We start from the raw sequence: 22,635 nt of genomic DNA on the forward strand, positions 1-22,635 counted from the left end.
CACTAAATCCTTCATTTTTCCTTTAAACTCTCACCAGGATTGTTGTTGCTGTATAGTCGTAAATCTGCAACATTTTTGAAAATTGGCCCTTTTTGCCTCCATTGGCAATGTTTGTGTACCTTAGATGTACCAGTAGCGCTCTCTGCGCTGAGCTTTACGTAATATGCCCTATTAAGTTTGTATGAAAATCATATGTTCCGCTTTCGCAAAGTAATTCACGTGGACAAAGCCGTGGCAAAAACTAATGATAATATAAAATCAAAGCGCTTGTTGTTTGTTATCTATAAGTTTAAACATACCTTTTTCATTGGTTTTTTTCCTATAAGGGTCTTCCTTTGCCGCAGCCACATTATATAGAAAAAACATCATGACATTTAGGTGACATCTCTTGACAAAGACACCGTCCCGTCACCGTCAATTTGACAGTTTAACTCGATGATTTCCTTTTGATTTCTCGTTGATTTTGTTTTGTTTGTTTCGTTGAATTTCGTTTCATTTATATTATAAATCTCGCATGGATTATTTACTAAAGTTAATTTAATTTATAGCACAACATCACAACCATGACGAAAGAATCAGTGAAACGCGAGAGTCGCTATTGCGAATATTGTGACAAACTTATATATGGCAATTCACATGCTTTCAAATCTCATCTCTTTCAACACAACGCTGTAAAACCAAGATACATGTGCGATGTATGTTCAAAACCTTACTTTAGAAAGGATACTTATGCTCGTCATATGAATAATCATTTGCAATGGGGTAAGTCTACTTAAATTTTCGTGTATACTTACATGCAATGACATAGTATAAAAAAAATATTTCCATTACAATATATCTTACTTCTGCTCTAACTTAACTATAGTTCTGCCGCGGCAAAATATGTTTTAGTGTGATGAGGGTAAGGGGATACCAAACACGGAGGGCAATTAAAGCATCAAACTATGTCAACAAAAGTTAGGATAGGTTAGGAAGACTAGGTAGTCTTCCTGCGGCCCTATGTTACTCTAGGAGGCATAGGTATGCCTCCTAGAGAGAATAACATAAGGCCACCAACGCTGTGTCCTATAGTCGCCTCATATGACTACACTATGTTACCATATATGAAATAATTAGAATTAATAATTAAAACAAAGTTTTTTACGAACACAACCATTTATTCAGTCGAGAGAAAAACAGAGACAAGATAGAATGGATAGAAGATCATAGACACTAGCATATCATAGTTTTAATTATTATCTTTGTGCCTTACATACATTTCTACCTAGTGGCACTAGTGTGTATATGTCTTAAAAATATTTCTATATGATATATGTATTATTTCTATATCAATGACTAATAATAATGAAATAATAAATTTCAGGTGAAACAAATTCTGTCCAGTTCAAATACAACATGAAAGTGTACATTTGCGACTACTGTGAGCGATGCTTCAGGGACAAGAGGAACCTCATCAACCATCTAAAGGTCCACGACGATGGCTTCTATTACATTTCCAAACTGTACAAGTGTAGAGCGTGCCACATATCGTATTGCGAGGAGAGACTCCTTAAAAATCACATTCGCAAAGAACATTTCAACTTACAACGAAAGGAAAATATATACGAACTGAAAAAGCTCAACGAATCATGGTTGGAACCAATTCGCAATTCGAAAGCATGCGTCCGAATGACTAAAGTCAAACCTAACGTGATAAGTATTCAGAGGAGCAACGTCAAATTGGAAAATACGGAAAATGACAACAAATTACAAAGTGAGGTTAATTTTAAAGATATACTACATTACTCTAAGGTGACATGCGATTATTGCAAAAAGGACATGTTGAAGAAAAGTCTTCTAACACATATAAAAGAGAGACATTTGAAAATAAGGAAGTTTTCGTGTACAAAATGCAAGAGAACTTTCAATAGACGTTATCAGATGGTTGACCATGACTGTGGGAAGGTGAGAGTGAGAAAAACATTCTCTCTTTCACACAAAAACTAACAGAGATCAAAGACAAAGAAAAGTAAACACTCTTTGCCCATGGTACAGTTAACCGGACTGAATAAAAATGTAAAATTGTGTCAGTAGACTGAAGAATTAGGCTGGTAAAATAAAAATCCAGGAGCTACAGAGAAACATGGCTGTTTATTGCAGAGAACGAACCAGAGAGAACAGAAAAGTTGGATACAGCTCAATGTCGCCGTATCCAAGAAACAATTTAAAAAATACATTTTAATGTTGGTGTCCCAACACTGGGATTTGGGGACAACATTGTTGAGTGAACTCCATCCCATAGTGCCTAAGAAGTTACCTAAAAAAGAACTAGAAAGTGCCTTATTTTTGCCTTAATACCGTGATATTTACCTATAGGATTAAACTATACACCTATACATTTTTACCTACATAATATAGTTTATAATCGCACAATTGACGTCTTCCATATCATAATGATATCTTATATTTTCAATTAAATTTCTTGTTTTATTTATTATCAAATGATTAGGTACATACCTGTGTTAATCATCCATGAAAAAAAAAAAAGAAAATATTTTTATTTGACAAAAAAATTACATCAAACTTACAACTATATGCGACTTTAAATATCATCCATGAAAAAAAAAAGATTTTTATTTGACAAAAAAATTACATCAAACTTACAACTAACTATATGCGACTTTAAATTAACACAGTAAGTATAATTGTAGAAAAAAGGCGGCCAGCTCAGCGTGTTGCTGCGGCAGAAACCATAGCGCTGATCTTCAGCTGGCACCATGAGCCATTGGAGTTATAGTAGCTTAGGAATAAAGCGAAAAAATTATAAAATAATAAATTTGTAGAAAGGGCGTACTTAGTGGGCGAGTACTATTCGCCTTTCCTGTACTAACATGAATCGACCAAAACTGATAAAGCAAAAGGTGTTATAATCGCCGACTTCTCTATATGCGATTCGGCAATAGGTATAAAATTATAAGCCCTATTAATATCTAATGTACCTACTAAATTTTTTTTTTACCAGACAAAAAATAAAGTCCCAAAGTCTAGGAATTGGGTACCTATCTGGCTTTGTTAATGAATTTGCTTTAATTTCTCCATTATTTTTACCAACAATATGTAGTGGGCTTACCCACGAACTTTTGAAGGAAATATAGGAAATGACAAAGTTACATTTGCAGTTAATTAATCATTGTACCTGTATAATGGAAAGGGTGTGTTCAGCCCATGAAATTGAACAACTTTCCCATAGGAAAATATGTCGAAAAATGAAAAAAAAAAAAACTACTTTCCATACAAATTCGACTTGTCTGAGTACAAAAAGAAGAGAGATGCCATCAAAAACATGCTGTAAAAAACCAAGTCTCGCTCAGTTTTTCTACCGTAAAAAATTGGGAGATCCGTGTAATACCAAGCCGGTTAATTTATTTAGTCCCTACATTACGTAAGTTATTATCACATCAATATTAAAAATCTTTTACGTTTTAAATAAATAGATCGACTTGGCCATCGCATGATTAGATTGTTTAGTATGTATCCAACACTAGGGGCCATCAACCTGGTTTCTCACCAGTCCTTCCGATGTGGGATGAATTATTTTGTCATCGTTGCTGACATGGCTGACCTAACAGATTTGAAAAGTACTGTTTTTGTGCAAAAACAGGCGTTAAATGCTCTTAATAAAAAAATCCCTTTATAACTTTTAAATCTTTATTAGAAAGATTACAAAAATCGTTTGTTACGTACTAATTATAATAAGGCACAATGAAACAAAACTTATTTACCTACAAAAAAGTAAAGATGTACTACTTGTACTTATTAAACTTAACAAATATTAAATTGATGTGCTCACATTTACCACGAAGCTTATCCCGACACGCGCGCGATTTATACTCCAAACTGTCGCCCTTTCCTTTTCATAGCAAGCGAAAGAGCAATAATTCCACAGATATTACATTATTCTTATATAGATCTGTGAAAAATTCGTAGTAGATCTGTAGTAGCACACCATTGCAACTTCTTAACAACACGCAAGTGAAGGCACAGTTTAGACTTTAGAGCACTTTGTAACTAGCGCTATCATATTTTTTGTGTATAACAGATTATGGCACAGACAAAGAATTTTATTTCCATACATTAAAAAAAAAAAAAAAAAAAATAAAAAAAAAAAAATAAAAAAAAAAAATTGGATTATTAGTCCAAGCGTGTTCGGGTTCACTTAAATTAATAAATATTTAACACAAAAGTGCTATTGGCGATTTTAGAGCGTAGTGAATTAGTTTGAGATTTTAGTGTTACCTAAACATATAATTTATAAGTATCTAAACAAAACAGCTCCAATGCTGAAGACTTCGTAAGTGAACCTGCAGCCTGCCAACACTACACAAGCTGAAAAACACGGGTGAGAGCGTTCCATGTTATAAAATATCCCCCTTCATAAATATATCTTTACCTAGAGCTATATACTTAACCCATAACGTAAACAAACCCTTAGCGTAACAAGTTCTCCAAGTAGCCAACAAAAAAGCAACTATACTTCAAAGAAATAATCTGGTCCCACCGCTTGAATCCTGCAAGGCAGTGCCAAAATCAAATCCAAAATACACATTCGTCTTTACTTATGTATAGATGTACTGCTTTATTTGTTTGCCAGATTAAGTAAAATAAAATATGAACCTGTTCTAATGTTGTAATTTAATAGTTCAAATATTATATAAAAGAAATAAATAGACAACGCGCGTTCGGGTTCACTTAAATACATAAATATTTTAAATACATAATTAACACTTAAATACATAATTATTGGCGTATTTAGAGCGTGGTGAATTTGTCTGAGTTTTAGAGTTACATGTAATACCAACAAGCCAACAAAAAGCAACTATATTTCAAAGAAATAATCTTGTCCCACTGCTTGAATACTACAAGGCAGTGCCAAAATCAAATCCAAAATACACATTAGTCTTTATTTATGTATATATATATATATATATATATATATATATATATATATATATTATGTATTGTACTGTTTTATTTGTTTCCTAGACTAAGTAAAATAAAATATAACCTGTTTTTTCAAAGAAAACCTCAAAGCTATAAGATAAACAAAATGAAAGAATTCCGGTAGCAAATGAAGGCATCCCAGATAAAATTTAAGACAATTAAAAATATTTAAATCACAACACATAATATACTTCGATAACGAATATAAAACAAGATAAAAGAGTCTCGTCACGCTTATAACTCATATGGCACCTCAGATATTCCGCCAACATTTGTCTTAAATAACCTAATATTACATACTTATTCTATAACCCAACATTAGAACATACTGATAATTCCAAACAACATTCCTGCAACAATAAAAAAAAAAGGCCCAATATAAAAATAAAAGATAAGAAATTAGAAAGACGCCATTGAAACCAGGAAACACAACAAACACAATAGCTAACACTTAGAACAAAAACAAATCCACAGCTGCAAGCCATAAATGAATAACATCGTCTGACTCGACGCAAACCATAAAACAAAGCAATTGATCCCTGCAACAAAAAAAAGGCATGAAGGTTACAATTTATTACAAAATAGAAAGCTAGCAAAAAATATACCCTATTACGCAAACGACTCTATAGACAAAGAAACCCCGAGCATTATAAACCTTTATTACCTACCTAACAAACTCACCAAGTTGGCACAACCCAGAGATTTACATTCGACGTTATAATTTAATATTGGCATTAGGTACCACAAACCAAACTTCATAACATATTCAACTAAAACTAATACATTTTTCTCCACAGCTGCTTTAGAAATTAAGCTCTTTTTACAGCATAGAAATATGGAGATATACGCAGACACCATAACAAAAATCCCAGGTGATGGTAATTGTCTATATAGAGCAATCGCATACCAAATCAACGATCTGTTTGGCATTACATTCGACCATCTAGCAATCCGACGCGACTTAGCTAAGTACGTTGAGGATAATCAACACAACGATAACATACACCAAGCTATTAGGAGTAACCTAAATGACACACTAACAGATCTACAGACTCAAATCAACAAATACCTACAAGCTCAATATAAAGAAGGTACCTGGGGTGGGACTGATATATTGATAGCAGCAGCTGAATACTACAGCATCAACGTCAAAATCTTCCAAGGCTATCCGCTAAAAGAAACAATACAATTCAGCCCGAAAAATAATGACGCAGCAGGTTGCATAGGCCTAATATTTAATGGAAATCATTACGACTGCTTCAAGAACCATTTGGGCGCTTCTTCACTAAACCCCACACAAAAGACAGAAAGCTCAGGCGAATGCACCCCGGAAGAAATAACTGACGAAACCGGCTACAGACTAATAAGACCGAAGCCTCATTACACAACTATAAAACAAATAGACAACATCAATATCGCTACATGGAACGTAAGAGGCGCAGCGACCTTAAACAAAAAAGCAGACATTGACTCGATACTAGAAGATAAATTGATTCACATTGCATGCCTACAGAAAACCCACTTAAAAACAGGTTCTTACAAATCTAAACACTACCTCTGGTCTCTATGTGAAAACCGAAAAAGGGGATTAGCCATCCTAATCAGAAAAAATTGCGGTCTCACAATAAAATGGACAAAATCAAACACAAACAACATGGCAGCGCTAATCTACCTAGATAACCAAACTACACTATTTATAGTTAATACACATTTCTCAAACTCAACGTCAGCGGCAACAAATGATTTAGCCCGCCTCCGGCAACTAATAATCGGGAAACCAATAAATTCATACATTATAATACTGGGCGACTTCAATGCACACGTCGGCTACCAGAACCCAAAGACACGGCATAATCCAAAACAAATAGGTAGAAACCTGCATCACAAAACTACAAACAACAACGGTGAAATCATGACAGATCTAATTAGAATGGGCAACCTCCGACTAGACACATCCTTTGGCCGCAATAGTTGTAAAACGACATACAGATCCGGCCGCAATATTTCACAAATCGACCACATTATGACCCAAGCTAAAACTCCACCATCATTTAACTATATAAAAGGCGAATACACGCCACTTTCGGACCATAAAATCATCTGGGGCAATCTAAGACCTTAAGACTTAAATAGAAATACCAACAAGACCCACCAATTTAATACTCAAACAACAACACCCAAAAACAAGGAGCTAAACACATTTAAATATAAATCGCTAGACTATGAACTACTCCAAAGTAAAGGCACAAAAGAAAGATACCAAACGGAAGTAATTAAACTTTTAAATAAAAGACACCAGAACAAAAACAAAGCCAATCTTTCCTGGGAAGAAATAACAGGAACTATGAAAACTTCAGCCACGAAAATCCTGAAATTTTATCGGAAATATTCCAGAGAGTACAGGATAGCTCTAGCAAAACTACAAAAAGCAAAATGCTTGAAAAACCAACGGCCCTCTGACCCAATCCACCAAAAAATCCTGAAAGAGTGTAGATATCACCTACAAGCAATAGAGGTCGCCGAGGAGCAAGAAAAATATCGTGCATTTTTCAGTGATCTATCAACTAGACACCCCTCAGTAAGAATGAAATTCACATACGAATTCTATAGAAATCATAAGCAAACAGAAAGACGCCGACTAAAGCAGACTTTTATTCCTATGTCTAAATGGGAACAAGAACTGGCAAAAACAGAAGGACAAATCATAGAAGAATTGACAGGCGAAAACGCAAAAGAAGAACTAGGCGCGGAACCTACACTAGAAGAAATCGAAGAAATAATAAAAAAAATGCGCAATAAAACAGCCCCGGGAATAGACCAAGTTGTAACAGAATTATACAAAGCCAACCCAGAAGAGCTAAATTTAGAAATTTTAAACCACATTCGAACTGCATGGAATAAAAACATACTGCCATCCTCATGGACTCAGTCGTTTCAAGTGCCACTCCCTAAAAAAACTAACCCGAAACAGGTAAATGACTACAGACGTATATCAATATGTAGTACGGGATACAGAATTTATGCAAACTTTTTACTAAAACGACTGGACGAAACAATTGAAACACTAGGCAACTACCAAGCCGCCTTTCTAAGTAATCGCTCCACGGATGACCACATGTTCACCATACGTCGAATATTGGATGAAGAATGGAAAGCGGGTGAAAAATCTTTTGTTCTTTCGATCGACATAGAAGCAGCATTTGACACCGTGGATCACTCAGCCCTCAGAGATATAATCGCATCTAGAACAAATAAATCCATGACAAATCGAATCATAAAAGCCACTTTGAATGAATCTACATGCATTAAATGGTTCGGACAACAAACAAAATGGATAAAAAAAGGTAAGGGTGTCAAACAAGGCTGTCCCATATCACCCAGACTCTTCACAATAGTTATGGACGACGTCTTCAAAACACTAGCGGAAGAACTACCTTATATAAAACTAAATCAAGATGACAAAATTCAACTCCCAATTATTCTAGCCTTCGCGGACGACGTAATCATAATATCAAACGATATTCAACAATTAAACGAAATTTTTGTAAAGGCCACAAGTCTATTAAAGTCAGTAGGTCTTACAGTAAACGATACAAAAACGAAATTACTAGTTCGCGACCCACTAAACATAAATAACAGGAACTTTTTTGTACTGGGAGAAACTACTTTATCTCCCGTTAAAGAAATTAGGTATCTAGGGACCTACATCTCATCTGTACTGAACAGGAATGGTACAGTAAATGCCCGCTGCAAACAAGCGATCAAAAATTCGAAGACTCTACAAAAATTTATTAAGAGTTCCCGCATGAAGGGAAAACAATAAAACTTCTTTACAAAATGGTGATAGAACCAACTATGACCTACGGCCTCAAATGCGCAGCACTAACAAAAGCGAATCGCTCAAAACTTAGAAGATACGAAAGAATGATTTTACGCGACATGCTAGACAATGCAGGCCCCGCACATATGTACAGCAAGATACACGACATTCTGGATGGAAAAACTATTACAAAAAGAATCAAATGCCTTCGAATGTGTTACTATGGACACATACTACGACGCAGAGACCCACATCTACTACACGCTGCATACAAACATGAAGCAAAAAATCGTAAAATAGGTCGACCTATTTATACCTGGAAAAATTCCCTACAACAGGACATGGAATACTATAAGAAAAGCCCTTCAGAGTGGATAGAGCTCGCAACAGACAAGAAAGAACTCATTTCAGCGGCTAGAGAAATATACAAAATGGACGAAACGGACAGCGAAATAGAAAACGACGAAACCATCACCAACACACACAACGAAGTCAGCGAGAAAAACGAAACACACCAACGCTCTCCTCCATCGAATAACCCGTCCTCCTAAATTCCAATATTGGCTACAGGCTGCATAGTCGGTTGATTGTGGTCGACCGGTTGCGGCTAGTCGACCGTCCTCTCCCATCCCAGAGCGTGTCACTCCTTATAAAACCGTGCCCCCTGGTGTGGGGTCGTGGGTCTGGGCTTGTGCGACGCCACCGCTTCCACCCAGCAAGGTAGCGGTCGCTGGGAGGCCAGCTAGGGAACGTCCTCTGATACCTCGTATTGACAGCAAAAATAAGCGAGCTCGACGCTGTTTTGTTGGCAAGGTGAAGCATGTAGACGAAGGACGTATATTCCAGCGAACGTGACTTTGATGGATGGAAGCAGCATCGCATAGGTACGGCCAACGGCCTGTATTCGGTTCGTCCGTTTCAGCTTCGAGCTGGCTGGGTGTGGTGCATATGTTCATGTTCATGTTCATACATAAAAAAAAAAGAATTTTATTTTTGAAAGTATTAATTTTCTATATAAAATGTAGTCACAGTAGACTAAACGGATTTGAGTGGCCACCGATTTCGATATAATATTATCAATTGTGACTACATTATATATAATCTATATATATAAAACTCTTGCGTTGCTGAGTGACAACACACAGTCGTCTACTGGGTGTAGAAAGTTGTAATTTGGTGTGTAGCTTCCTAGGATTTACTGAAATTCCCATGGGAAGGGATTTTTACTCACATATGAAGTTGTGGGTAAAAGCTTGTTTGTAATAAAATTCTTTTATTAATGTAGCATAATTTGTTAAGATATTTTTTTTTTCGCTAATAAATAAAAGAGATAAAAACCACAGATATCACGTATCAAACCACAGTTATTAAGAACAATATCTAATATTCTCACCTACTATACAGTAGGTAAGAACATGAGATATCGTATTTAAATCATAGATATCTATGATTAAAATTGTATACGGCCGACACAAATATAAGGACATTGCATTGAAGTGTAATGTTCTTTTATCTGTGACGCCTGATAGCGCCTTAAAAGAAAGCTCATTCGCACCTGACTAAAAAGTTACAACTGTGAGACACAACAAACCAATTGTCTCATTATAATCTAAATAGATATAATATAGCCAATATGGCTACCATGGATTTAGTAAGTACTGGAGTACATACTAATTCCATGCTGGTTAATTATATATATATTTATTGTCTTATTTGAACAACTATTACCAATAACGATAGTATACAATAAAAAAAATCCGTGGTACAGTCAACAGCACATCAAATTACCTCTATGGAGTGGAAATAGTGGCGAGTTTGCAATGAATTTGGGTAGGTTGACTGTACTTTTACAGACCTAAAATCCACATACGTACGGACTTAAGGCAACACACATGTCTTGCCCTGAAGCTACAGGCAAGACTGGAGCCAGTAATCTCAAAAACTTTTTGATGTAAGGCACATATCTGTGCCTCTAGTGAAAAAAGGTACAAGTCTGATTTTGGCCATATTAAGTTACATGAACCAAATTTTTGAGAATAAAAAGTTTAAACAGATATAAGTTAGCTTTTAAAATAACGAAGTTAACATTGTGCCAGACCTCTCTTTCTTATGTATTGTGACGATACATAGGTATAACGTGTACTCACCGTATATACCTGTCACTGTGCTAGGACAGCAATACAAATATAATTTGGTTCAAAAAGTTCTTAGGAGTACTTCTTACCTATAGTTGAATTCGTGCCAGTGCTTCATGATACCTCAAGTCGGTATACGGCTGTTTTTTTTTTCATATAGGAAATATCGCAGTGCGTACGAAGTCTAATATTATATGGTATAATTCTGCCCACGACTTTTTTTGGGCAGACATAGAGCAAATACTGGGCGTAAAATCTATGTGTACGTCACTGCTATCCCTTTCTAGACAGCCCGTATAGGTATAATATTATACGGTGACTAAACGTTATAATATACCAAGTAGTAATACCGTTACACATTGTCGTTGGTTTGTAACCTAGGTTACGTTATTGTTGATCGTCATTCGTTTTTATGTAAAAATCATGGAATTAGCAGACCAGTACTTACTAAATCCATGGTAAAAACATGGATTTAGTATGTACTTCGTACAACCTCCATCTATCCATCCATCCATCCATCCGTGCCATGGTGGTATGTACGCTCGTTAAATATAAGGTTTTACTGATAGTAAAATGAAATATGGAGACTTCCACAATTATATAATATTATTAGGAGTTTAACAAGTAATATTGTATCTCGCAAACAGAGACGTCGGGCTACCGATGAAAGAGATAGGAATATAAATGCTTTGCGTCGAAAATATATAATATGCAGGTATTAGCAGAGATTTTAATTAAAAAAATATTTGACATTGACGGTTAACAATACAAAGCATACCTGCCTGTCTTAGCTTTTAATATTATATTCCGTGTCAATCTCAACCTTGACGTTGGCAAAATCATCGTTTTATCGAACGATGGAGCCATGAAACTTTTAAAAATTAGAAGAATAATATAGCTTTGGACGGTTTAAATTACTCTTAACAATCTCTCTCTCCCATTCAACTTTAAACTTGTTGTAAAGCTGCACAACCGCCCTCGCGTCGATCACAGAGCTATGGGCTCCTTGCTGTATGTTGCTTTTGAGAAATTTTCTAACCAGCTCCTTCAAAGATGGCGTCGACTTGTCTCGGCGAACCTGCATACGAAAAATCTGATTTTAGCAAAACATCGTCAAATTAAAACAAATCATTTATTGCTTCCTTAATGTATCATACAGGTCTTTATTTACAATGTATATACATATTTTATATATAATTTATATAATCAAGTGATGATGAATGAAAAATATATATATCTATATATATATGTATAATTAAACCAAACAAAATAAAAGCTTGTCACAAGGTTTGCGTAAGTAGGTACCTACCTATAATTTACCTACTAAATTACTTAAATAGGTACTAGTTTATAGGTAAGTACTAGGTTTAAGAAAACCTCGCGACAAGCTTTTATGGTCATATAAATTGTGTATAATGAGGTTATAAGTTGATAGTTAAAATTTTAAAGGAAAATTTTATTTTCTTTTTGGAGCATTTAAATAAAAGCTTTTCTTGAAAAAGTTTTTTTTTCTTATTAATTTATTTAAAATTATAATTTAGTTAATTTTCTGTAAAATGCTTATTTTGGTTACACTAGCAGCGCCCCGGCGCTTCGGTCCCGTGGGAATTTCGGGATAAAAAGTAACCTATGTGTTATTCCAGGTTATAATCTACCCGTGTACCAAATGTCATAACAAGCGGTCCAGTAGATTTTGCGTGAAGAGTAACAAACATACTACACACACACATACACCCTCACAAACTTTCTCGCATTTATAATACTAAGTAATAGGATTTCTATTTCTAAAAGAGATATCTACCTATAGAAAATTGTACTGTGTGTTGAACTTTGAACTTACGTTTGCAAATTTGCTGAACTCAGTTGTATCACGAACAATGCAATTAATTCTGGCCAAATCCTCTTCACGGATAAGCAAAGCATCAAAATCATGGTGAATGGAATGGCCTACAACAATCGAATTCCTCAAGATGTTGAGTACCTCGCTACGGACGTTTCCTATTAAATGACCATTAATTAACATATCTTTTGTTATTCCACTGACTTCCGTGTTATAATCAATCACTCTAGACTGTTGCCGTACAAATACATCGTAGACACACTGTAAATTTTTAGCAACTAAGGAAACTCGAGCAGCACTTTTCACATTATTTGGTTCTATAGTCACCATTTCGACATCAAGCCCGTATACATTCATGTTTTAATACTATGTATTTTTCACAATATAACACAATAACAACAATGACAGATTGAAGCGCGCGCGATTTTTAATTATTTATTTGGTAGATAGGTAGTATAATGTTATCAAATTTTTCGTAAATATTTCGCACAGGTAATGTAGACCGATTTAGAATAACAAGCCAGAAACAATAAAATGATTCATTCATTGGGTCGACCTTTAAATATAGATTGCCCATGTGTATGTGTATGTAGGTAATAAAAAATAAATAGGGTTAAGCCACAAAGCGTTGTGAGCCTAGAAAAATTTTGCTAAGGTATATCGATTTCCGATTGGCATTGAATTTTAATAAGGGTATTTGGCACTATTGAAAATATGTTATTACGAATATGCGGTTTTTTTTATTTAGCTATAACAGGTCCCACTCCTGGGCGAAAGCCACCCCTCTCTCGTTCCACGTGTCCCATTCTTTGGTCTTCTCCATCCAATGTATGTCGAATGCCCTAAGCTCATTACGAATCATATCCTGTTACATATAATAATGATGAAGCGTATTTATCTTCAATTTGTACTAAGTTATTCTTAGATAAGTTTTAATGAGTTACATTGGTGAGAGAAAACTTATCTATCTTGACCCATTTTGAAGCCCATCCTCGAACTAGACGTGAGTCTGTATCTCGAGAATTTTTACTCATAATTGTTATAAATTAACTTAATATAGGTTGTAAGGTTTTTTTGTAAGATACACTTTCGAATTGGGTTAACCTGTAATGATAGACTTAAGTCAGGAATAAATAAATATTTTTTTTTACCTACTAAAGATCATAAACACATTTCACATTAAAACAGTACAAAATTATAAATTATTAATGTTATTATAATCAAATCTATTTTTCTTTCAGGGGTTAAAATACGATATTTACCGATTCATGCAATCCCTAGGGGGGAATTCCTCCTGAACGTAGAATCTTCTAGTAATTTAATCTTTTGTATCTTTCTATCTAATTTAAATAACGTGCTGAAGACAGAGATATAATGATTAGGTAAATAGGAATGAGTTGTAATTGTAATGATTATTATTGCGTGGAGATGTGTTTATGTCCGGTACCTTGTCAATATTGTACTTAGTTACTATCAAGTCAACTCATATACTTTTTTCTTGTGTTAAAAACAAATAGATAAAAATAAATACATTAGGACAAATCACACATATTGAGTTAGCCCCAAAGGAAGTTCTAGACTTGTGGTATGGGATACTAACTTAACGATACTATATTTTATAATATATAGATAAACATTCAAGACCCGGGCCAATCAGAAAAAGATCATTTTCCATCATGACCCGACCGGGGATCGAACCCGGGACCTCTCGGTTCAGAGGCAAGCACTTTACCACTGCGCCACCGAGGTCGTCAGAAATAAATATCTTATGGGTTTTGACGTGACAACGTCTTAAATTAGGTTGCGGCTGGGAGTCACTTATGAAAAAGTGTAACGCCCGGTAACGTTACGATGAGTCACCGAACGAGAGAGAGGCCCGCCGAATGCCTTGCGTCTCTCTCCCACTCAACTATGATCGGTTTGCCGCGCGCGCAGGAATTAGTTAAGTTTAAGTTTACATGTACAATGTTTTAGTAAACAAAATATATTTCTATAGTTAAAATTTGTGCAATTCTTATTATTTTCATTCAATTCCTTGTTCCTATTGTGCAATTTAATTATATTCATATCAATAAATATTCTACCGAGAAAAAGACGTTGTCATGTAAAATCTTCGCCCGTAAAACCGACTTTACAGGCAACCATTTTTTATAATGTTTTTAACCGAGCGAAGCCGTCCCGGTCGCTAGTATTTTATATGTCGTGCTTCCCGGGAAAAAACATACGTAATTACCAAATTATTAAACTTATTTTTTCAGTTTTGAACATTCTTATATCACTGACTTTAACTATTTCTCCGTCTACATTTTTAGTAAATCTATATTCTTGAAGTTTTTTAATATCATAGAGTTCGCTGTGACTCATCACTACTACATTGTATTTGTTTCCCCGTTTTTTCGCCTCATAGTCAAATAAAATGAGTGTTTAGGTTTTCTATTGTCATAAATTTTTTTATATTGATATTTGAGTTTTATCTCAGTTAAATGTTTGGATATATAATCTCTTTGTTGTTGTAGTGAATCCATTTTCCAATAATTTATAAAGACTTCGTTACGTTCTTCCTCGGAAATATTAATATTCAATATAACATTTCAATCGACAACTATCGCTGCAAGGTAAACCTATTTTTCTTTTAGGAATTACATTATGTTTAGAAGAAGATGGTGTATACTGCAATCCCATATTTTTTGCTAAAGACTTTTTACTTCCACGCCTTCGTTTTTTTGTTTGCCCATCAGAGCCATTTCGGTAAACATCATTTAGTATTGTCCCTCATATTTAAACTTGTAATTTTCTGTAAAGCAATGCATTTTAACGATGGAAGATTGAAGTAAATATTATTATTAGACATGTCAAGTGTGCCTTCAATTGTTAATTGGGATCCCGAGTTGTTGTCTATTACTGTATCAAAATAAGTATTGGTAATTGTGTTATGAGCTTCACTATATTTTTCATTGTAAGAAGGATTTTCACTCATTATCATTGAGGAACTGTCCATTAGCTCATCTTCCGATAGAGATAAATTGTCATAATCAAAGGCAATTTGTTGTAATGGTGTCAAAATTTGATCAGAATTATTCGCAGTATTTTTTATGTCTGGCTGTAATGGATAAGAGTATTGTTTTGATGTTACGGTAGTATTGTCTTCGGAATCTGAACTACTAGAATAAGAGCTTGAACTAGAAGAAGACTCAGATGAACTAGTAGATGCTGGCGATACCTTTGTGATTTTTGCGATTCGAATGAAAGCTGAATTCATTTAATTCTGATTGAGATTAATTTTTTTCGACTGTATTTTGTTGACTTTTCATTTTCTTGGCCTTTTGTTCTCCTGTCGCGTTATCAGATTCTTGTGAAGATGAATCAACCGAAGAGCTGGGCTTATACTCTTGATCATCGTCAGAAGCAGGTGAAAAATCTTGTCCAGACTGATGGCTACTGCATGAGGAACACGAGGATTTTCTAATACGAAAGTTTTGCTGATTTTCTACTGCTGGTATCGAGGAGCTGGGGCCTGGGTCTTCAGTAGATTCTTTTTTTCGTTTTGAATACTTTTCATCATTTGAGTTAATTTCCTGTATAAGTCTTTTGAATTTACTAGACCATGCCTCCTGTCAACCCAAGAGGGTTGACAGGTGGCATGGCTAACTATGTACTGAAACAAGAAATTAATGAATTAATTGAAACAAATGTATTATTGGCATGGCTAACTAAGTATGTACTGAAACAAGAAATTAATGAATTAATTGAAACAAATGTATTATTTTTATAAGGCAATGAAATAATTAAAAAGTATGTTATTATTATATATTATTATAGGTGTGAATTTTATGTTAAGGAAAATAATGTTACGATATTTCAACTTACAGAATAGCGTCATTAATTAAAAAAATACAAAAAGTTTTTTCATAACAATTAGAACTCTTATGGGGAATACTGTCATAATCTATTTAAATACGCTTTTAAGGAATATATATATATATATATATATATATATATGTATATATATAGAATATAGATTATGTTTTACCCGAGTGTGCTGTATGTTGTATCCTAGCGACGCCGGCACGGGCCGTTAGTTAAAAATAACATATAAAAGTTAAAATTGTCATATTTATTCAAAATTTTCTTCTTCTATGGGTGCCTCTCCAAATAGTGAATAAGTACATTGCTGGTTTCTCATTGCAGTAAATAAACGCTCTCATACAAATTACGCAATGTTCACGCATTCGAATGACACTGACGAACTGTTAGGAGACAGAACGGAGATAGGAATACGGTGCCGCGGGCCAAAGCTAAACAAACAATAACTTTACAAAAATATTTATTTTATCAAAGAATAAACACAAAAAACATTTTTATGTACAATATTTGCTCATTATTATATTTTTTCGAGTGTATTATTGCTAAAACTGGTGTTAGATTTAAAAGTCGCCTAAAGGCATCGGACGTGACTATTACAACTACCTACCGCCATCTAGTGGCAAGTAGTCGCGTACACACAAGTAAACTTACACTGTCAACCAGTGTGCAGGTTTCCTCACGATATTTTCCTTCATCGGAAGCAAATGGTGGTCGATGAAAACCAAAAAACTATACATGAGTCAGATTGGTAATACAAACTCGTGTGGCGCGAGCAGTATTCGAACCTGGGACCTTTCGATCTGAAGCGAAAGGTCTTAACCACTGAAGCACCACTGCCACAAATTAAATAAATATATTAGGTCAAATCACACAGATTGAGCTAGCCCCAAAGTAAGTTCGAGACTTGTGTTATGGGATACTAACTCAACGATACTATATTTTATAACAAATATATATATATATAGATAAACATCAAAGACACGGGCCAATCAGAAAAAGATCATTTTCCATCATGACCCGACCGGGGATCGAACCCGGGACCTCTCGGTTCAGGGGCAAGCACTTTACCACTGCGCCACCGAGTTCGTCAAAATTATTACATTAAACTAACGACATCTAGATCACCACATATATAAAAAAATCCGTTCTCTCAGGCCTCTTACAAAGGAAAAGCAAAAGAAAAACAAAACAAAGGCACATGAAGTTACCCCGCATGAACCTCTATGGCGCGGTAATAGCGACGAGTTTGCAATGATATTGTGTAGGTTGATGTGCTATTCACTGTACATGATATTGAAGATACGTCATCTAATTTATAACATTGCCTCGACATTACGAATATTGTCATATGGCTGTTGGGCAATCATTTGCGAGGTTTGATATAGAAGTAATTGTATATAGTTTTTCGGCGTCCATTTTGAATACAGAAACACGTTTGTATTACAAGCGTTTATCTAACTTGCAATGTAAATATGTATGTATATTGCTATGTCTCTATGTCTCAGGTGGAATCTTGCAATAGGGTAGTTGCCAAGGTCAGAGAATTTTAATAAATATGTATAATTTAGATAAAATAGACGTATTTAGGATCATTATGATAATCCATAGACTGTAACAATGCAGCTGGATCTAAATACGAAGATTTAAACTTGGTTGGAAAGTCCGTTTACAAAAAGTATGAAATTATAAAAATAAATTTAACCATCATAAAAAGCAAACATTTTGTAACAACTTTTATTAAGTTATCACCTTTATGGTGATACGTAACGTAATATTTAATGTAGCTGTCGAACAAGCATATCTTTCTTCGCGAACATTTTCGCACGTTGTGACGTCACTTATTCGTGCCATTTCATATAGAGCGTTTGGACGAGTCAAAAATGTGTGATTTTATTTTTGTCGTATCTTTGAAAGTATTGTCATTATCACAGTATTTTTTTCACTGGTGTTTCTAATGATATAAGAGCCTTCGAATAGTCATCAAAACAAAAATTTGGCAACTAGCCTATTCAAGTTTGAAGCTTATATCTTGTGGACAACCTATATGAAAGCTAGATAAGTTTATATTAGAGATCCCCCATGAGGCTGACATAGTCACACAAAGTGCACTGAAGCCTTGTCAAAAATTTAGAAGAAAAAAAAAGTTTGAAGCTATGTTCAACTGATTGAGCTGAAATTTTGTATAGACATTTAGTTTGAATGACAATGCTTTATAATGATAAACTTGACCTGATGGTGTATCGAGCAACGCTACAGACGTGGGTACACCTCAAGGTTTACTGCAAGGACATGATTTTTTTGTCACAAATTGAATGCAATATCTCTGACAACAATAAAAGCTTGTGTCCAAAATGACATTTTTGTATAAAAACTCATTTTATATCAATAAAGAAGTTCGCATTTCACTTCTCACTATCGAGTCGACTCACTGAGGGATGCGATTGCGATGTGGTTGTCGTCGCGTCACTATTGCGCACTGTGATTGGTTATATGCGTCTCACTGCTAATCAACTCAACGGTTACATGTAAATAACAAGGTTGCACTAAGATGGTGTTCAACCAGTTTCATTCATAGAGACAACTTCAATTTTTTTAACTAACAGATTCACTTGCACGTGGCTTCTGTTGCCATCAACAATTATTGGTGAACATTACACGTACTACACAGAAGTTCAAAGTTCAAACACAATCATGCCACAAAGACTAGCTAATAATTCTAATACAGTATTACAATTCGCAACGCTACGATTCGTCCAATAATCTTCTGTAATAACCCCTTTTTTCGCTCATCATGGCTTCCCAATTCTTCGCTACAGTGTTGTAAAGTTGCATGGCGGCGCGTGCGTCCTCCACCGAGCTGTGTTCACCATGTTGGATTTCTATGCCGAGGATTTCCTTTGCTAGCCTTTTGAGGGATGGAGTACTGCCTTTAGTAACCTGAAACATAATAATTTTCATGATAAATGGTCGTTAAAGTGCACTCAAGCCTTGTCAAAAATTTAAACAGAAAAAAAAGGTCGTATTTTATTAATTTATTTTGTTCACTATTGACTAAGAGGTGGATTGGAATCCTATTGATTTACGACACTTTTTTACAGTCTTATTCCTCAGGGCTAAGGGTTGTGGTCATAAAGTAGAATGAAACACACATGTCTTGGCAATATTATTAATCCCGGCTTCAATCCCAGTCGGGTCATGATGGAAAATTATCTTTTTCTGATTAACTCAGTTCTTGGATGTTTATCTATATATGTATATGTTATAAAATATAGTAACATTGAGTTAGTATCCCGTAACACAAGTCTAGAAGTAACTTTGGGGCTAGCTCAATCTGTGTGATTTATCCTAATACATATTTCTTTATTTCTCATCTATTTTCAACAATATGTACTGTGACGATTATTTACATGTTATATAGGTTATGTACATATTAGGTACATAGTGTTTGTAAATAAGGAGTGTACATTAATTTTCTCACCTTCCGGAATGGTTTATATCTGGATGTATCTCTGACATTTCTTTTAGGATGAGACAAAAACAACACGCTCAGATCATTCTTTAACGAATGGCCAACTAAAACACGGCCTCTAATTATTTCCGCTACTTCTTTCTGTACGGTGGAGAAGTCTTCACCGTTGATTAAATCCTCTTTCCTTACACCGCTAACATCTGTGCGGTAGTCGACCACTTCTTCACGTGCTTTTACGAATTTATCATAAACACAGTCACCAAATTTATTCACTATGGACACTCTAGCTAACATATGATCACCACCCTCATAGCCTACACCAACCATCTCACAATCTATGGCCAAAAATTTTGTTAGGTTACATTTTTTTTTATTCGCATTGTTCACATTATCTTCTTTTATGACTAATTCCGTGTCTAATTTTCCGTGATGTACCGTATTTTTTGTTACAACAGGTTTATTATCAATATTCAAACTTTTTAGGTTATGTTCAACATTGGATTCTTTCTTGTTTTTTTTCTTTCTGGCGCGTCTGAAAGTACCCGTGTAAGTTTCTTTGCCTTCAGATATAGGCACTGAAGCCTTTGTATCCATTAAAAGGTTGTTGGAAAGAAATTTCTGCCAGTTTGCGTTTATTATACCTCGAACTATAACGGTCTGTGAAGTTTCGGAGTTTTTACGCTTTCTCTTCTTCGAAGACTCTGTCATTGTTACATCAAAAATATATTTCACCACTAATCCTCCAATAAATAAAACTATATGACTGAAACTATACAGAATATTCAAAATGAATTTAATACACAGCAACAGTAAATAACATGCGTCGCCAAAACCATTTGGCATTTTTTTATACCACCCATAGATACCTATCAGTTCAGTCACAGATTAAATAAGAAAACCATAGACAAAACCTGTTTTTTAATACCAATGTTTTGAACTAAAAACTTGAACTAAGAATAGGGAGTATTACTGCACATTTATCCCGCCAGAGTACAGCACTGTATTGTGTAGGTACACAACCTAACATACAGTGCTGTACAGTGTAAAGCTTTGCCTCCTTTTGCTATGTCGATTAAAACGTTTATTTTAGAGTACTTTGTTAATCCTTTCATCATGTAAGCATTCGTTTCTGAAAATATACAACAATGTATTATATATTCGGGTGCCGATATCTGGGAAAAATCGTTTTCCATAAGAAAAAAAAACTTAGAAAACTGTGGGATACGCCTTACGCTGTAAAATGTTCGAGGCAGTAAACGGTCGAAAAGAAGCTTGAAACACTTCACATGTGAAGACTTATTAAAATATGGAATTAATACAGGTAAGATCTTCAATTAAAATCAAGTTTTTATCAGTTTATGACCACAGTAGACCAAATAATGCAGAACATAACGTAAAATAGTGTTATTATTTTTAGGATAATCCACTAAATACTTCCTTTTTCCTTTAAACTCGTACTACGATTGCGTAGAAGGTATTTTTGGTCGAAAATCTGCAATATTGAAAATTGGCGCTTTTTGCATCCATTGCCAATGTTTAAACCTTACCTAATACTACTAATGTACAAACCTTAGTGTACCAGTAATGCCATCTGCGCTGAGCTTTGCGTAAGAGTATTATTACTATACTATTGCCCATCTGATGTGTAGTAGAAAAGTAGGTACCTGTAGATCACAGATAAACAAGAACATTTGATTGGAATGTTCCTCTATTTATGATTTGTGTTATAAATATTTATTTTCGGAATATGTTTTGTGTCTTTGACAGTGGAGTAGAATTTTTCAACATTTTGATGAATCAATAAAAAATTCTAAAATAAATAAAACTATTGTTTAATTTATTTATGTATTATAAGCAACATAACGTATTACCATGGAATAAATTTCATGAAAAAATCCATATCACAAATATGTGATACTCAAATTCAAAAAATCAAAATCAAATCATTTATTCAGAAATTAGGCCTTCCCAGGCACTTTTTCACGTCATATTCTAAATTAAATGATGTTTACCAAAGCTACAAACTACAAACTACTCTGTAGTGATAATCATCGGAAACAAAGAAAAATATTTATTTTACTTTGGATAAAACTACTTACAACTGATTTGCAATATTCTTTGACCATTAGCAAGCTATAGTCTTATTTCTGAGTTACATAGTATCCTATCCCACAGTTCATCCCCATTATCCCACGAAAACGAAAACCCGATGTACGCATTTTAGCCAAAATTATATATAAGTTTATTTCACTTCTATCACTATCTATATTGTTGAAAACTGTACAAAAAACAATTCGGTAGTTTTTGAGTTTGTCGCGTTCATACAGACAGACGCGACAAGGGACGACTTATTATGTGCAGTAATACTCCTTATTACTCACGGAGTACTTACGGAGTGAGAAAAACAGTGGTTTATGATATGAGAACAAACAAATACCTACGTGATGTTCATTTCATTTATCTGTGATATATATACAATGAACATTTAGAAAGGCAAAGGGATCTAAGCCCATAAAGCCATCATCTG

At 34.6% G+C, this 22,635-nt stretch overlaps 4 protein-coding genes and 1 long non-coding RNA gene across 5 annotated transcripts; 3 read left to right on the forward strand and 2 right to left on the reverse strand.

Annotated features, from left to right (window-relative positions):
• The first annotated feature begins 421 nt into the window (after positions 1-421).
• Positions 422-2,457, forward strand: LOC128682181 (zinc finger protein 809-like). The gene is made up of 2 exons (XM_053766762.1): positions 422-762; positions 1,364-2,457. The coding sequence occupies exons 1-2, from the start codon at positions 564-566 to the stop codon at positions 1,984-1,986; spliced, it is 822 nt and encodes a 273-aa protein (XP_053622737.1). The 5' UTR covers positions 422-563; the 3' UTR covers positions 1,987-2,457.
• Positions 2,458-3,429: 972 nt separating this feature from the next.
• On the forward strand, positions 3,430-8,758 carry LOC128682172 (uncharacterized). Its single transcript, XM_053766751.2, has one exon. The coding sequence runs from the start codon at positions 5,816-5,818 to the stop codon at positions 7,100-7,102; it is 1,287 nt and encodes a 428-aa protein (XP_053622726.1). The 5' UTR covers positions 3,430-5,815; the 3' UTR covers positions 7,103-8,758.
• A 2,760-nt stretch (positions 8,759-11,518) lies between these two features.
• LOC128682185 (uncharacterized) lies at positions 11,519-13,333 on the reverse strand. The gene is made up of 2 exons (XM_053766768.2): positions 12,776-13,333; positions 11,519-12,013 (listed from the first exon to the last, which is right to left on the reverse strand). Exons 1-2 carry the CDS (start codon positions 13,130-13,132, stop codon positions 11,810-11,812), a joined length of 561 nt encoding a protein of 186 aa, XP_053622743.1. The 5' UTR covers positions 13,133-13,333; the 3' UTR covers positions 11,519-11,809.
• A 1,622-nt stretch (positions 13,334-14,955) lies between these two features.
• On the forward strand, positions 14,956-16,588 carry LOC128682186 (uncharacterized). Its single transcript, XR_008406087.1, has 2 exons — positions 14,956-15,390; positions 16,122-16,588. It is a non-coding gene; the product is annotated as an uncharacterized LOC128682186 (long non-coding RNA).
• Positions 16,589-17,082: 494 nt separating this feature from the next.
• Positions 17,083-20,986, reverse strand: LOC128682176 (uncharacterized). Its single transcript, XM_053766757.1, has 2 exons — positions 20,118-20,986; positions 17,083-19,576 (listed from the first exon to the last, which is right to left on the reverse strand). Exons 1-2 carry the CDS (start codon positions 20,949-20,951, stop codon positions 19,382-19,384), a joined length of 1,029 nt encoding a protein of 342 aa, XP_053622732.1. The 5' UTR covers positions 20,952-20,986; the 3' UTR covers positions 17,083-19,381.
• Between the last annotated feature and the right edge of the window lie 1,649 nt (positions 20,987-22,635).

This window comes from Plodia interpunctella, chromosome 29 (assembly GCF_027563975.2).
Source record: "Plodia interpunctella isolate USDA-ARS_2022_Savannah chromosome 29, ilPloInte3.2, whole genome shotgun sequence".
NCBI classification, from domain to species: Eukaryota; Metazoa; Arthropoda; class Insecta; order Lepidoptera; family Pyralidae; genus Plodia; species Plodia interpunctella.

Bases quoted from the DNA above. Each gene is read 5' to 3' on its own strand.
- LOC128682185 (XM_053766768.2), bottom strand. From the start codon at position 13,132: ATGAATGTATACGGGCTTGATGTCGAAATGGTGACTATAGAACCAAAT. The intron at 12,014-12,775 runs GTAAGTTCAAAG...TTTCGTATGCAG, and splicing joins AGTTCAGCAAATTTGCAAAC to GTTCGCCGAGACAAGTCGAC.
- LOC128682176 (XM_053766757.1), bottom strand. From the start codon at position 20,951: ATGCCAAATGGTTTTGGCGACGCATGTTATTTACTGTTGCTGTGTATT. The intron at 19,577-20,117 runs GTGAGAAAATTA...ATTATGTTTCAG, and splicing joins GATATAAACCATTCCGGAAG to GTTACTAAAGGCAGTACTCC.
- LOC128682172 (XM_053766751.2), top strand. From the start codon at position 5,816: ATGGAGATATACGCAGACACCATAACAAAAATCCCAGGTGATGGTAAT.
- LOC128682181 (XM_053766762.1), top strand. From the start codon at position 564: ATGACGAAAGAATCAGTGAAACGCGAGAGTCGCTATTGCGAATATTGT. The intron at 763-1,363 runs GTAAGTCTACTT...AATAAATTTCAG, and splicing joins GAATAATCATTTGCAATGGG to GTGAAACAAATTCTGTCCAG.